Source organism: Muscardinus avellanarius, assembly GCF_963383645.1.
Source record: "Muscardinus avellanarius genome assembly, chromosome: 8".
NCBI classification, from domain to species: domain Eukaryota; kingdom Metazoa; phylum Chordata; class Mammalia; order Rodentia; family Gliridae; genus Muscardinus; species Muscardinus avellanarius.
In genome coordinates this window covers 71,117,048-71,130,956 of record NC_137794.1, presented here as the reverse complement: position 1 = coordinate 71,130,956, position 13,909 = coordinate 71,117,048, and the positions used below count along the sequence as shown (strand labels likewise).

The following is a 13,909-nucleotide window of genomic DNA, read 5'->3' as shown; positions in this document are numbered from 1 at the left end:
AAAATTCACTAAGTGTTCCTTGTAACAATTAAGCTACTTTCAGCATTAACCTTACAGACAGAAAAAACCAATATGCTCAAACTGTCATTAAAACCCATGCAGCAAACAGCTAGGTATTCAGCATAATGTATTCTTACCTCGAGGAGCTCACAGTCATGAGAGACATATTCACAAGTACTTTGTTTATTGGTACTGAGGATTGAACTCAAGCATTCTACCTCTGAACTATACTCCCAGACCTATGTTTATTTTGAAACAGGGTCTTGCTAGGGTGATAAGAGTCTATTCGCTACGGTTGTCCTCAAACCTATGATCCTTCTATCTCAGCCTCCCAAATACTGGGGTTATAGGCTTCTGCATTGTTTTGTTTGTTTGTGGCACTGGGGATTGAACCAAGAGGCATTCTACCTCTAAGCTAAAACCCTAGCTTGATTTTATTTCTTATTTGGAAACAGAGTCTCACTAAGTTGCAGAGGGCCTAAGTTGTTGAGGCTGGCTTCAAACCTGTGGCCCTCCTGTCTTAGCCTCCCAAGCACTGGGATTGCAAACATGTGCCACCACATCCAACTAACAAGTAATTCTTGAAAATAAAGGGGCGGGTACAAAGATGAAGAAAGAGGCTCAATATCTATTTTCCAAATTCCTGAACTGAATGGATATGGCTCTTCCTTTTAACACAGGCTATTTAGGAGGTATTAATATGGTATTTTTCTAAATAAGCTTAGAATGTCGGGCGTGGTGGCGCACGCTTGTAATCCCAGCACTTGGGAGGCTGAGACAGGAGGATCGCACGGGTTCGAAGCCAGCCTCAGCTACTTAGTGAGGCTCTCAGCAACTTAGTGAGACCCTGTTTCCAAACAAAATATAAAAAAATAAGTCTGGGAGTGTAGCCTGGAGCTCAAAAGTCCCTGGGTTCCACCCCCAATACCACAAAATAAATAAATACATAAATACATAAATACATAAATACATAAGCTTAGAGTGAATCCTAGATGCTGTCTTCATGAGACAACCCTTTATTTAGTCTACTCTAATTCCACCCACCAAGAAAGGTAAACAATAACTTCCTTAAAAGACTATTTCCTTTTGATAAGAAATCATGTTCCACTAACAGAAAAGCAAAATAAGATATACCTAGTGTGGACTCGGTTCTGCATTCCCCAGAAGGCATGACTTAGGATTTAAAAGAGACCTTTTTACTGAGTTGCACTTGTAGAAAAATTATTCGGGTAGGGCACAACGAATATTGCAGAAAGTATTTTTGGATTATTAACTAGTCCCCATGGTAAAACAGCAGCCGTGAACTTTTCCGATGATAACCCACAGTCAGAACACAGGGTTTTCATCATCATCCAGCGTGTACACGGGCACATGCATAGACAGCACACAGACGTTTAATGATGCAATTCTTTTATTATATGCAGAGTGCTGTTGTATTTCCTATTTGCTTCCATTGCATTATTTGTTAAAAGCATATTGGTCGTGTCTGTGGAATGGATTTCATTGCGCACGAAAGGGTTCCCACCAGCACTTTGGGAAGGAGTTCTCTAAGTGTCACGGGAGTTAAAGCACTTCTAGAAACAGGATTTCATTACAGCTGCATCTTTGCTCTTCTCACATTCAAGTTACGGCAGGTCCCAGCACACACTCCATCATCCACGTGTGGGCGTGAGAAAATCTCCTCCCCTGTCTAAGATCAAGTGAGTTCTTGATGACTATAGTCTTTTCAGCCACAAAGGCGAGCTTGCAATTACTACAGGGCTCTCTGTCTGATGGTAAGACAGATTTCCCAAGGTATCACTAATTCCACAGTCAGCCATACTCAGCCCTAGTGTGTGTGTGTGTGTGTGTTACTGGGACTAAACTCAGGGCCATTCTATCTCCAAGTTACACTACCCTTTCTATATTTTAAATTTTGAAACAGGATCTGGCTAGGGTACTGAGAGTCTAAGTTGCAAGTAAGGCTGGTATTGAACCTGCAACCCTTTCATATCAACTTTTTTTTGCAACAGGGTCTGAGTTGCAAAGGGACTCACAAAGTAGCTGAGGCTCCTGTCTCAGTCTCCCAAATGTTGGGATTATAAACGTGCACCACCACGCCCAGCCTCCATATCAACCTTTTAAGTACTGTGATTCCAAGCATATGCCACCAGGACTCGTGTCAGCCATACACTTACAAACTCTGCTCTTATCCATTACTTTATTTATTTAGTTAGTTAGTTAGTTTTGTACTGGGGATTGAGCCCAGGGGCATCTGCCTTTGATCTACACCCTCCACCTTTTTATTTTTTATTTTGAGACAGGGTCTCACCAAGTTACTGAGAGTCTCACTAAATTTCCGAGGCGGGCCTAGAACCTACGATCCTGTCTCAGGTTCAAGTACTGAGTGGGATTACAGGAGTGTACCACTAAGACTGGCTTGCTTTATTCCAGTTGTGCTTAACTTTACGTTTTGTGTGTTGCCAGAAGAAATTAAAAAAAAAAAAAAAGGCAGAAGGGCCCAAGTGCTACATGAGAATAAAAAGAGGTAAATGAGGGTATGATCATAAAATGGAACAATTATTCAAAAATCTTCAGTTTTCCCGAAAGGAAAATGGATTACACTACTACTATGCTGAAAGAAGTCACAGCTGTAGGTCAGAAACCAAGTTCAGTAGAACTGTTGAGTAATTTCTTTCAATAGTCTTCTCACCAAGCAAAAAACAGATGCTAATGATATGACTAATGATCTAATGAAGGTGATAATTTTGCCTCAGCAGATGAAAGATATTCGAAAGACAAACGAAACAGTCCAAAGAAAAATAGAAACACAAAAGACCTGTGAAAGGTCTCTCCATGGAAACTATCAACCCCAAGTTTCCCATCAACTCAAAGTTATCACTGAAAAAATCAGTTGAGTCAGGCGTATTGACGTATTCCTTTAATACCAGTTATAGGGAAGCTGAGACAGAAGGATCACAGATTCAAAGCCAGCCTCAGAAATTCAGTGAGACACTGTTTCAAAATAAAAACCAAAAAAAAAAAAAGGGGCTGGTAGGTATAGTTCAGAGTTAGACCCAGCATTTGGGAGGCTGAGACAGGAGGATCGCGGTTTGCGGCCAGCCTCAGCTACTTGGTGAGGCCCTTTGCAACTCAGTGAGAACCTTTCAAATTAAGGAATAAAAAAATTGGGCTGGGGGTATAGCTTGGAGGTAGAATGCTGCTGAGTTCCATCCACAGTACCGCAAAAAAAAAAAAAAAAAAGAACACCCCTGGGTCAATCCCATATATATATATTATTGTTACTTAATATATAATTTATAATAAGTTGTATATTTAATATATAATTTTTATTAAACATATAATAAATTTTTCTATCAGTGTCTCCCTACATAATATTTGATTACTTCTATCAGTGTACAAAAACATCAATATTTTTTTTCAGTAGTAGGAATTGAACCCAGGGGCATTCTACCTGAGCCACACCCCGAGCCCCCCTTTTTTATTCTTTATTTTTTTTTTATTTTTTTTATTTTTTTTATTTTTTTTATTTTATTCTTTATTTTTTGCATCAGGGTCTCACTAAGTTGCAGAGGACCTCACTAAGAAGCTGAGATGGGCTCCAAACCTCTGGTCCTCCTGTCTCAGCCTCCCAAGTACAAGGGTTACAAGCATGTGCTACCATACCAAACTTAATTTCCACATTAAATATTACAGAGCTGGGTATAATGGCACATGCCTGTAATCTCAGTACTAGGGAAGCTGAGATGAAGCAACCCTCAGCAATTTAACAAGACCCTGTTTCTAAGTAAAACATAAAATAGGGATGAGGGTATAACTTGGAGGTAGAATGCTTCTGGGTTCAATCCCAGCACCACACACACACACGCACACACAAAGATATTAAAGAGATTTAGAATTTATACCTATTTGGGGAATAAAAATCTGAAGACCTAATTCAGTATTATTCTTTAAGGTGCTACAAGTAAATCAGTGAAAACAGCTGAGCATAGTGGAGCACATTTGAAATCCCAGCACTTGGGAGGCTGAGACAGGAGGATCACAGGTTTGCAGCCAGCCTCAGCTACTTAGTGAGGTCTTCCTCAACTTAGTGAGACCCTGTTTCAAAATAAAGAATTAAAAAGGGGGGCTCAGCGTCTCAAAATAAAGGATAAAAAAATAGAGCTAGATGTGTAGTTCAGGATTAGGATGCCTCTGGATTCAATCCCCAGTACAAAAAAAAGAAAGAAAAAAAAAGAAAAAAATTCAGTGAAAACACTGCACCTTTAGTCTGTCTCCACACTCATGACTTCCTCTGAAAAGTTAAAAATTGTTGAAATGAGCTGGGTGTGGTGGTGCGCACCTGTAATCCCAGTATTTGAGAGGCTGAGACAGCAGGACCACAGGTTTGAAGCTAGCCTCAGCAGTTTAGTGAGGCCCTCCCCAGCATAGTGAGACCTTGTTTCCAAATAAAAAATAAAATAGGGCTGGGAGCATAGCCAAGAGGTAAAACATCCTGGTTTCAAACTCCAGTACCAAAAGCAAAACAAAACAAAAAATGCAAACAAACAAAAAATAGAGCACATAGATAACTATATAGTAAGAATTTAATGTATTTTAAATTGCTATTAGTGTTTAAACATACTACACATACTAATGTCTCAAGAATATTGCTTTAAATTAGTAGACTTTGCCCAAATCCACACTCATTGCTTGTATAATCTTAAGAAGTTTTCTTTTTCTTTTTTTTCTTTTTCTTTCTTTTTTTTTTTTTTTTTTTTTGCGGCACTGAGGATGGAACCCAGGGCATTCCACCTTCAAGCTACATCCTCAGCCCTATTTTTTATTTTGAAACAGGGTCTCATTAAGTTGCAGAAGGCCTCACTAAGTAGCTGAGGCTGTCCAAAAACCGCAATCCTCCTGAATTAGCCTCCCAAGTACTGGGATTACAAGCATGCACCACCATGCCCAGTTTAAGAAGTTAACCATTTATCATGTTATCATTCTTCCTCATTTAAAAAAAAAAAAGCCGGGCGTGGTGACGCACGCTTGTAATCCCCGTGCCTCCCCGTGCCTGGGAGGCTGAGACAGGAGGATCGCACGGGTTCGAAGCCAGCCTCAGCTACTTAGTGAGGCTCTCAGAAACTTAGTGAGACTCTGTTTCCAAATAAAATATAAAAAAGGTCTGGGAGTGTAGCCCGGAGGTAGAAAGCCTCTGGGTTCCACCCCCAGTACCACCAAAAAAAAAAAACAAAAAAAAACAAAAAAAAACCACCCTTAACTGGGTGTGGTAAAAATGAATGAGGCTGTGTGAGCTCAATGCTTTAAACTGCTGAGAAAAGTCTAATTAATTAGAATGCATTCCCCAATACTTATCTAGTTCCCATTTACTGCTAGACCAGCACAGCTAAAGCACTAGGACCTCTAGTACTAGTCCTTGGGAGGCTTACAAGGGTAGCAAGGCATGGTGGCGGGTGCCTATCATCCCAGTATGAAGCTGAGACAGGAGGCTCACAGGTTTGAGGCCAACTTGGGCAATTTAGTGAGACCCTATTTCAAAATAAAAAATAAAACAGGACTGTGGGTGTAGCTTGGAGGTAGAATGTCCCTGAGTTCAGTCCCTAGTACAAAACAAACAAACAAAAAACTCCTTTCCCCCCACCACAGGACATCTCAAAGCCCTCGGCGTGCACAGAGAAGCTCTAAGGGGTGCTGCAGCTCCAGTATTTCCCAGGGAACTTTTGCCTCCTGGGCTCCTCCTGGGAGCTGCATTCTGTGGAACACACTGGTGAACTTCTGAACCACGCTCTCACGAATGGGATACCCAGAGAGATCCAGTAATGGGGCTTCTGGGACTAAAGATCCAGTGTAGAGAAGGAGACTTTAGAGTTCCCAAAATGATACTGAAATTGTATCATGTGATTTGATATTCAAAAGCAGGACTTTTCCCACTGCTGTTACTAAGTTACAAGTGCTCTGGGGACACCATCAATAAATTGGACACACTGGTTAGAAGTTTATTCATTTCACAGATGAAATTTTAAGGAAAAAAAAACTTGTTTATATAGCAAAACAAGTCAAAGACAACTGTTGTATCTATGTTGAATAAATGTTCTGAATAGGGAAGTCAGAGAAAAGTGGCAGCTGACCTTTACTAATAATGTCAGGATGCTGATGCAATGTCTAAGCTGCTGATGCTAGAGTTGGAAGATAAATTGAGAAATCTTTCCTGTCTCTGGAGCATGCTGTCTTTTTAACCTTGGTTTCATATTAAGTATAGATACCACCGATTATTCAGATAAAGTTGTAATAGTGACATTGACTTTTTTTTTTTGCGGTACTGAAAAAATAAAATAAAATAAAATAAAATAAAAAGGGCTGGAGGTGTAGCTCAGAGGCAGAATGCCCAAGGGGATTCAATCCCCAGTACCAAATAAATAAATGAATGAATAAATAAATGAATAAATAGACTTTGAAGTCTCAAAAGATTTTTAGCTCCTCTGAGCTAGCACTGACAACAGGGACAGGACCACTTCTCAATCTACAAACTCAGATCTTCTCCTAACTCCACTGACAAAGCACGAGCTTTCCGAGTAAATCATGGTTCATGTTATTTTCAAGCAGCCTCCACTCTGAAGTCCTTGATGTAGGTACAATTCAATGTGAGAATCTCATGTTTCAGTGATCTCAAGGGCTACTGAGTCTCCACAGTTGTCTCCTTTGGGCTGAAACCAGCCACTTTTCAATCTGAAGTGAACTTGCTTTTGTGAGATACAATAACAAAGCTGGACTGAGCCTACTGGGCCATTTAAAAAATCAGTGACAGCCGGGTGTGGTGGCGCACGCTTATAATCCGAGAATTCGGGAAGCTCAAACTGGAGGATCGTGGTTCGCAGACAGCCTCAGTTGCTTAGTGAGGCCTTCTGCAACTTAGTGAGACCCTGTTTCAAAATAAGGAATAAAAAATAGATCAGGGGGTGTAGCTTGGTGGTTGAATGCCCCTGGGTTCCATCCCCGGACAGATCCGCAAGAAATAAAATAAAAATAAAAATTCAGTGACAAATATTGCTTATTTTCCCTGTTGAAGAAATTTTTGTGTATTAGGAATTCAAAATTAACTAGACTTCAAACTTTTTTTTCTGGGGTATTGGAGGTTGAACTCAGGGGTGCTCTATCTCTAAGCCACACACTTTTCAATCTCCAGTACCAGTTTTATTTTCATTTTGAAACAGGATCTTGGTAAATTGCTGAGGCTGTCTTCCAACTTACAATCCTCCTGTTTCGACCTCCCAAATACTAGAATTACAGGCATGCTCCATCACACCCAGCTTGAACTTTAAACTTTCAATATCCATTTTTTGTTCTTTGTCAGAAATAACAGTGAAATAAAGTTCTTTTTCTTTTCTTTTTTTCCAAGAATAGAGTGTTTCATAAAAAAATTACCTACACACAATTTTTAGGCACATCCACTAAACATGCTTGATTGCCAAATGAAATCATATAATGAAACTTGCAAGGGTTTTCGTTTTGTGATGAAATAAAACAAAGACTGTTCTCTTCCCTTTAGCTAGATGAAAATGTGGTGGTCACTGGATAAAAAGGCCGTAATAATAATTATAATTTGAGTTAGAAAATGCTCAATATAAAAACAAATGTTCTCAGGGCAGAAAAACTGCAAATAGTCTAATATTTGACAAGTATGACTTCTTTAATATAAATTAAGACTCTTATCTAAAAGGGATTACTTTTCTGATGCTTAATACACTTAAAGGTATACTTACGTATTTTTCTCAAAGTATGGATAAGCAAATACCCCTGACTTCATAAGCAAGGAAGGGTTATTTTTTCTTTCTTTCTTTCTTTTTTTTTTTTTTTTTTGTGGTTCTGGGGGTGGAATCCAGGGGCATTCTACCTCTCAACTACCCCTGCAGCCCTGTTTTTTATTCTTTATTTTGAGACAGGTTCTCACTAAGTTGCAGAGGGCCTCACTACGTGGCTAAGGCTATCCATGAACCATGATCTTCCTGTCTCAGCCTCCCAAGTACTGGGATTACAAGAATTATTTGAATAATGTAAAGACAAAATTCTTGACAGGACTCACAGCTGACATGTCAGCCAGTACAAAATATGCCACTCTGCCACTGGGTACTCCTCAGTTGCCAAAAATGACTTTGAAATGAAAGTTTGCTTAACTAAAGTAAGTGTGTATAAGTGTGTGTGTGTGTGTGTGTGTGTGTGTGTGTGTGTGTGTGTGTTACTGGATACTGAACCCAGGGGCATTCTACCTCTGAACTATACCCCTCACCCTTTTTGGATTTTGCTGAGAGTGTCACTACATCGCTGAGGCTGGTTTGAAACCTGCAATCCTCCTGTCTCAGCTCCCCAAATACTGGGATAATAGGTATGCTCCACCATGCCCAGCTTTTTTTGCAACAAGGTCTGGCTAAGTTGCTGAATGACTCTCTAAATTGCCGAGGCTGTCCTCGAAAGAGACTGTGATTATCAGTGTACACCACCCAGCCTAGCTAAAGGTAAATTCTAAAAATAAATATCAATGTGGAATTTTTCCCAATAATATGGTTAGAAGCTTTTGATAAGATGTTAAGCTGGAAAAATAGAATATGAAAGAATGTACATCTATATAATTAATATACAGTAATTGAAAAATTAAATAAAAATAAACACATCGCCTCTCAAATAAAAGCACATGCACACGATGTATAAGACTGGGTACCTAAGTATTATGTTCTCTTTATCTTACAGATATGTTATAAATAATTCTGATCTAATATTTAACAAAAACGAACAACAGACAGTGCATGAGTGTACACATATGACCACCCGGCATAACATGGTGCCAAAGTCATGAACACCTAAATACTGTTCCCAAACTACCCTGGAGGTGAGCCGGGCCCCTGGGGCCCTGAGCCTCAGGGGTTCAGATCAGTGTAGTGCAGCTACCCTCAAGGCCGCCAGCACCCAGCTGCTTTCCTGCTGTCTGGAAGGACCCCCTGCGATTTCCAACCCTTTTCAGAGTTGAATTTAGTTATTTTCTTGAATCCACATCCAGTGTTCCCCGAGACTTCATAATAGTCTTGTATACAACTTCTGTTGAAAACAGCTTAGAGAATCAGCCTTCACCTCTTCCTTTCAACCTTCCTCCGCAGCAGGCCTGTGAGACAGGCTGACTCAGCAAGTGTTACTGCTGACTCAGGAGGCGCCTGGGAGCCTGCAGGCTGCCAGGCCCCACACCAGGTGCTAGTGAGGACCTAGGAGGCTCTGTCCACCGGATAGTGGCCAGAGCCTGTGATCCCAGTACTTGGCAGACTGAGACAGGAGGATTGCAAGTTTGGAGCCAGCCTCAGCAACTTAGACTGTTTCTAAATAAAAAGTAAAATAGGCCTAGGGGTGTAGCTGAGAGGTAGAATGCCTGAATTCAGCCTACAGTACAAAAAAAAAAAAAAAAAAAAGCTGTGTATTCAGCCAGCCTTAGCAACTTAGCTAGGCCCTTCCCAACTTAGGTAAGGTTCTGTTTCAACATAAAAATAAAATAGGACTAGGGGTATAGCTGAGAGGTAGAATGCCCCTGAGTTCAATCCCCAGTACCACAAAAATAAAAAATAAAATGATAAAAATGCCAGGTATGGTGATGCACATCTGTAATTCCAGTATTTGGAAGCTAAGACAGGAGGATTGCACATTTGAGGCCAATCTCAGAACCTTAGAATCTCAGCAACCTAGCGGGACCCTGTTTCAAAATGAAAGATAAAGCCAGGTGTGGTGGCCCACGCTTGTAATCCCTGCGCTTGGGAGGCTGAGACAGGAGGATCGCGCTGGCTTAAGAGACCCTGTTTCCAAATAAAAAAATATAAAATAGGTCTGGGGATGTAGCGCAGAGGTAAAATACCCCTGGGTTCAATCCCCAGTATCACACACATACACAACATTAATTAATTCAGATATAAAAACATAATTACTCATGTCAGGTGTCTTCTTTGTTTCCATGCATCCCCCCCCACGTGATGTTCAAGTCTTATTTCAGTACCACATGGTCAAAGGTTCAAATTATCAGAGGAAAAGGTAGTGCAGTGGAGGACATTATTTGGCATTCAAATCCTGCTTTAACAGCATCCTTGGGTTTGTTTTCTGAATCACTGAACAGAACTTCTTTTCTGAGATGTAACTGTATATATAACTTAATGATTCTGAGTGTTGCAGATACAGTACATATTGTTCTCTGGGCAAGTTCCTTCCTTTCTGCAGCTCTTCCATTTAAAAGGCACCCTTCCGTGCAGAGGCACACGTGCCAAGAGAGCTGGGCTGGTAAATCAAGTTAATTAGTGGAAGCTGCAGATGCACCTTCATAAAGGACTTCAGTGGGCACTTTATTACCTAGTTTCCACTAATTAGGAAATAGTTTGAAAATATCTCCTGGACACAATGAGATTGTTCAGTTCAACTCAAGAAATATTTATCAAACCCCTTTATCAGATGCTAGAAAGACAGAGAAACCAGTCCCATCACTGTTCTCAGAACCTTGCAATCTGCAGGAATGGCAAGGGTCTCTCACTTTCTCCTGGGCAGATAAGATCAGACAATCCCCAGGGCGAGTGCTCACAGGGGTACAGAAGGTGCCAGAATAAACGTGTACTTACTTTTTAAAACCACTCAGCTAAAACATCAGATAGCAGCGGATCCCATGTCTGACCAAATACACATGACCCCAATGCCCACCTAAAATAGGTGGACATGCTTGCATTTATGAATGCTTGAAAAATACACGAACAACTGTGTTAGGAAAACCACAGGTGTAAACCGGGGTTGGAGGCACACGCTTTTAATCTCAGTACTTGGGAGGCCGAGGCAAGAGGATCACAAGTTTGCAGCCAGCCTCAGCAACTTAGTGAGACCATCTGCAACTTAGAGACCCTGTTTCAAAATAAGATAATAAAATAGGGCTGGAGATGTAGCTTGGAGATCAAATGCCCCTGGGTTTAATCCCCAGTATCACAAAACAAACAAACAAAAATACTAATATGTCTTTTCACCTAAGAATTACCAGCACTGGAGGTGTGTGTGTAGTACTGGAGATTGAACCCAAGGGTACCCAGGGGCTTTTTACCTCTCAGCTAAACCCCTGCCCCCATTTTATTTATTTACTCACTTATTTATTTTTGAAACAGGGTATCATAAAGATGCAGAATGCCTCCACTAAACTGCTGAAGCTGGCTGCAAACTTGTGATCCTCCTGTCTCAGCCTCCCTCAAGTACTGGGATTACAGACTTGAGGCACCACCCCTGGCTACCCTGGCTAGGCTTTACTTTTGTGTGATTGACTCCTTACTTCCCTATTGTATGTGTGTGTGTGTGTGTGTGTGTGTGTGTGTGTGTGTGTATGCTGGGGATTGAACCCAGGGGCATTATACATCTAAGTTATCCCTCCAACCCTATTTTATTTATTTGAAACAGTCTCACTAAATTGTGGAGGGCCTCAATAAATAGCTGAGGCCAGCTGCAAACTGCTATCCTTTTATCTCAGCCTCCCAAATACAGGGATTACAAGCATGCGCCACCACGCCTGGTTTCTTTATTGGCCTTTAAAAAAAATACCTTAGCCGGCATGGTGGCACACACTTGTAATCCCAGTATTTGGGAGGCTGAAACAGGAGAATCACAGGTTCACAGCTAGCCTCAGGGCTGAGGTACAGCTCAGAGGTAGAATGCTTCTGGGTTCAATGCCAGCGAGGCAATCTGCCAGGGGTGGTGATAGATGCCTGTCATCCCAGTACTTGAGAGGCTAAGACAGGAGCATCTTTGCTTTGAAGTCAACCTCAACAACTTAGTGAGGCTCTCAGCAACTTAGTGAGACCTTGTTTTCAAGAAAAATTAGTAATAAAAATAATTAGCTGGGTATGGTGGCACACGCTTTAATCCCAGCACTGGGGAGGCCGAGACAGGAGGAACATGGTTTGCGGCCAGCCTCAGCTACTTAGGCCCTTTGCAACTCAGTAAGACCCTGTTTCAAATTAAAGAAAAAAACTAGGGCAGGGGGTGTTGCTCAGAAGTCAAATGCCCCCAGGGTTCCATCCCCAGCCCCGCCAAAAAAAAAAAAAAAAAAAAAAAAAACAGAATAAAAAATAGGGCTGAGGATGTAGCTCGGAGGTAGAATGCCCCTGGGTTTCATCCCTAGTACCTTAGTAACAACAACAACAATAATAATAATAATAATAATAATAATAATAATAATAAACCGGGCTGAAGTGTAACTCAGAGGTAGAATGTCCCTGGGTTCAATCACCACCAACATACACACAATAATCTAAACAATCAACCATATTTCTCAGAGAACTGCTCTACAGTGCTCAGGGAACAGCATGAATGACCATAGAAAATCTGAAACTTCATGGAAAGACAGATGACAGCCTTGGCCAGATTAGAACACATTGTTGGATGATTGCATAGATGTACAGTACTAAAGGTGCATTATTTTAAAGGTGCATTTTCCAGCAGTGGCCTAAGAAATTTTAAAAAATTTAAACATCCATTATAAAAATTCGATATATTTAGTGAAACTTCACATATTTATTACAATTTTACCATATGCTAGTAGAGTGCTACAGTGACTCTTGACAAAGTAACTTCAGGATATTTCTAACAAATTGGTATGCGAAGTTAGAAATCACTACCAACATTCTAAGTATCAAAGTCCTAGGCTAAAACTTTTGCATGGTTCAGTGGGGAAAAAAATGCCAGCATTTGTTTAACTTTGATTCTTGTTTCACCAAAAAGCACAATGGGGGTGGAGGGGAGCTGTCAACGATTCTGCACAGACTCGCTCTTGTTAAGTGACCTCAGTTATCTAGGAGCAGAAGCAGGGGAGGAGAGGGGAAAGACAAAAGCTAAAAACACTCTGCAGAAAGCTGTCCCTAGGAGGACTAATCAAGTAGAGCCACCTCGGGCTGATAACCAGTGTTCGGGCTGAATCCGGTGGGCCGCCGCAGATTAAGTTCGGTTGTGCACTAATGAGACCAACTCCAAGTCAAGCACCCGGTGCAGAGGGAAAGCAGGCGGGTCGACGGCGAGTCCCTCCAGGAACCGAGGCGGCTCCAGCCACCTGGGGTCGCAGGCAGGACCCGAGCGGAGGCGGCGCGGCGCTGGCCGGCCTCCCGCCCCCAGGCCGGCCTCGGAGGCTGGGGAGGGCCGACCCGAGCCGACACCCCCCCCCCCAGGCCGGGTCACTTTCCCCGCGACCGGCAGAGGCAGGAGAAACTCGGGGAACCGAGCGATCGCGGCGGCCAGAGCGCGCAGGGTCGTGGAGAGGCGTCCGGCTGACTTTCTGGCGAGTGGGGGCGCCCGCCACGCACCCCCTCCCCGCGAGCCGCGGCCCGGCCGCCCCCGCCCGCGCCCCCGGCCCGCACTCACCCGGCTCGCCGGCCCGCAGCGCCCGCCCCGCGCACAGCGCCAGCAGCAGGGCCAGCAGCCCGCGCCCCGCGGCCCCCGCCCGGGCGCCCGGCACCATGGCCCCGCCGGGCGCCAGCTCCAGCTCGGCCTGCGCTCCGCCGCCCTGCAACGCCGGGGCCCGGGCGCCGCGCCCGCCCCGCTCCCATCCCCATTGGGGCGGCCCGGTGCCCGGCGGGCGGGGGCGCCCGAGGTCCCGCCCCCAGGGGGCGCCTCGCCCGCCGCCCGCCCTCCGTCCCCTCCGCCACCTGCCCGCGCTCTTGAACCTGGCGCCCGAGGACACCTGGCGGCCGGACCCGGGCTCGGCTCGTCCACCCGCCGGGGCTGGGGGCCAGGGGAGCCGCGCGGGGGCACCCGGAGTGCCCCGAGGCTGGGATGGCGGCCCGGGGAAAACACAGATCGTCGGCGTGCTCATTCATTCAGAGCCGAGCCCCGCACCGCGCGGGCGCGCCGGGGCAGGTACCGCGGGCCC

At 43.5% G+C, this 13,909-nt stretch overlaps 1 protein-coding gene across 1 annotated transcript in view; it reads right to left on the bottom strand.

Annotated features, from left to right (window-relative positions):
- Positions 1–13,498, bottom strand: part of DCBLD1 (discoidin, CUB and LCCL domain containing 1) — a gene marked incomplete at both ends in the record, with an annotated part of 67,494 nt that extends 53,996 nt beyond the window's left edge. Inside the window, one exon of the mRNA XM_080700625.1 lies at positions 13,402–13,498. Within this exon, the coding sequence (XP_080556751.1) occupies positions 13,402–13,498 (97 nt within the window). The remainder of the gene's footprint in view (positions 1–13,401) is intronic.
- Positions 13,499–13,909: the final 411 nt, after the last annotated feature.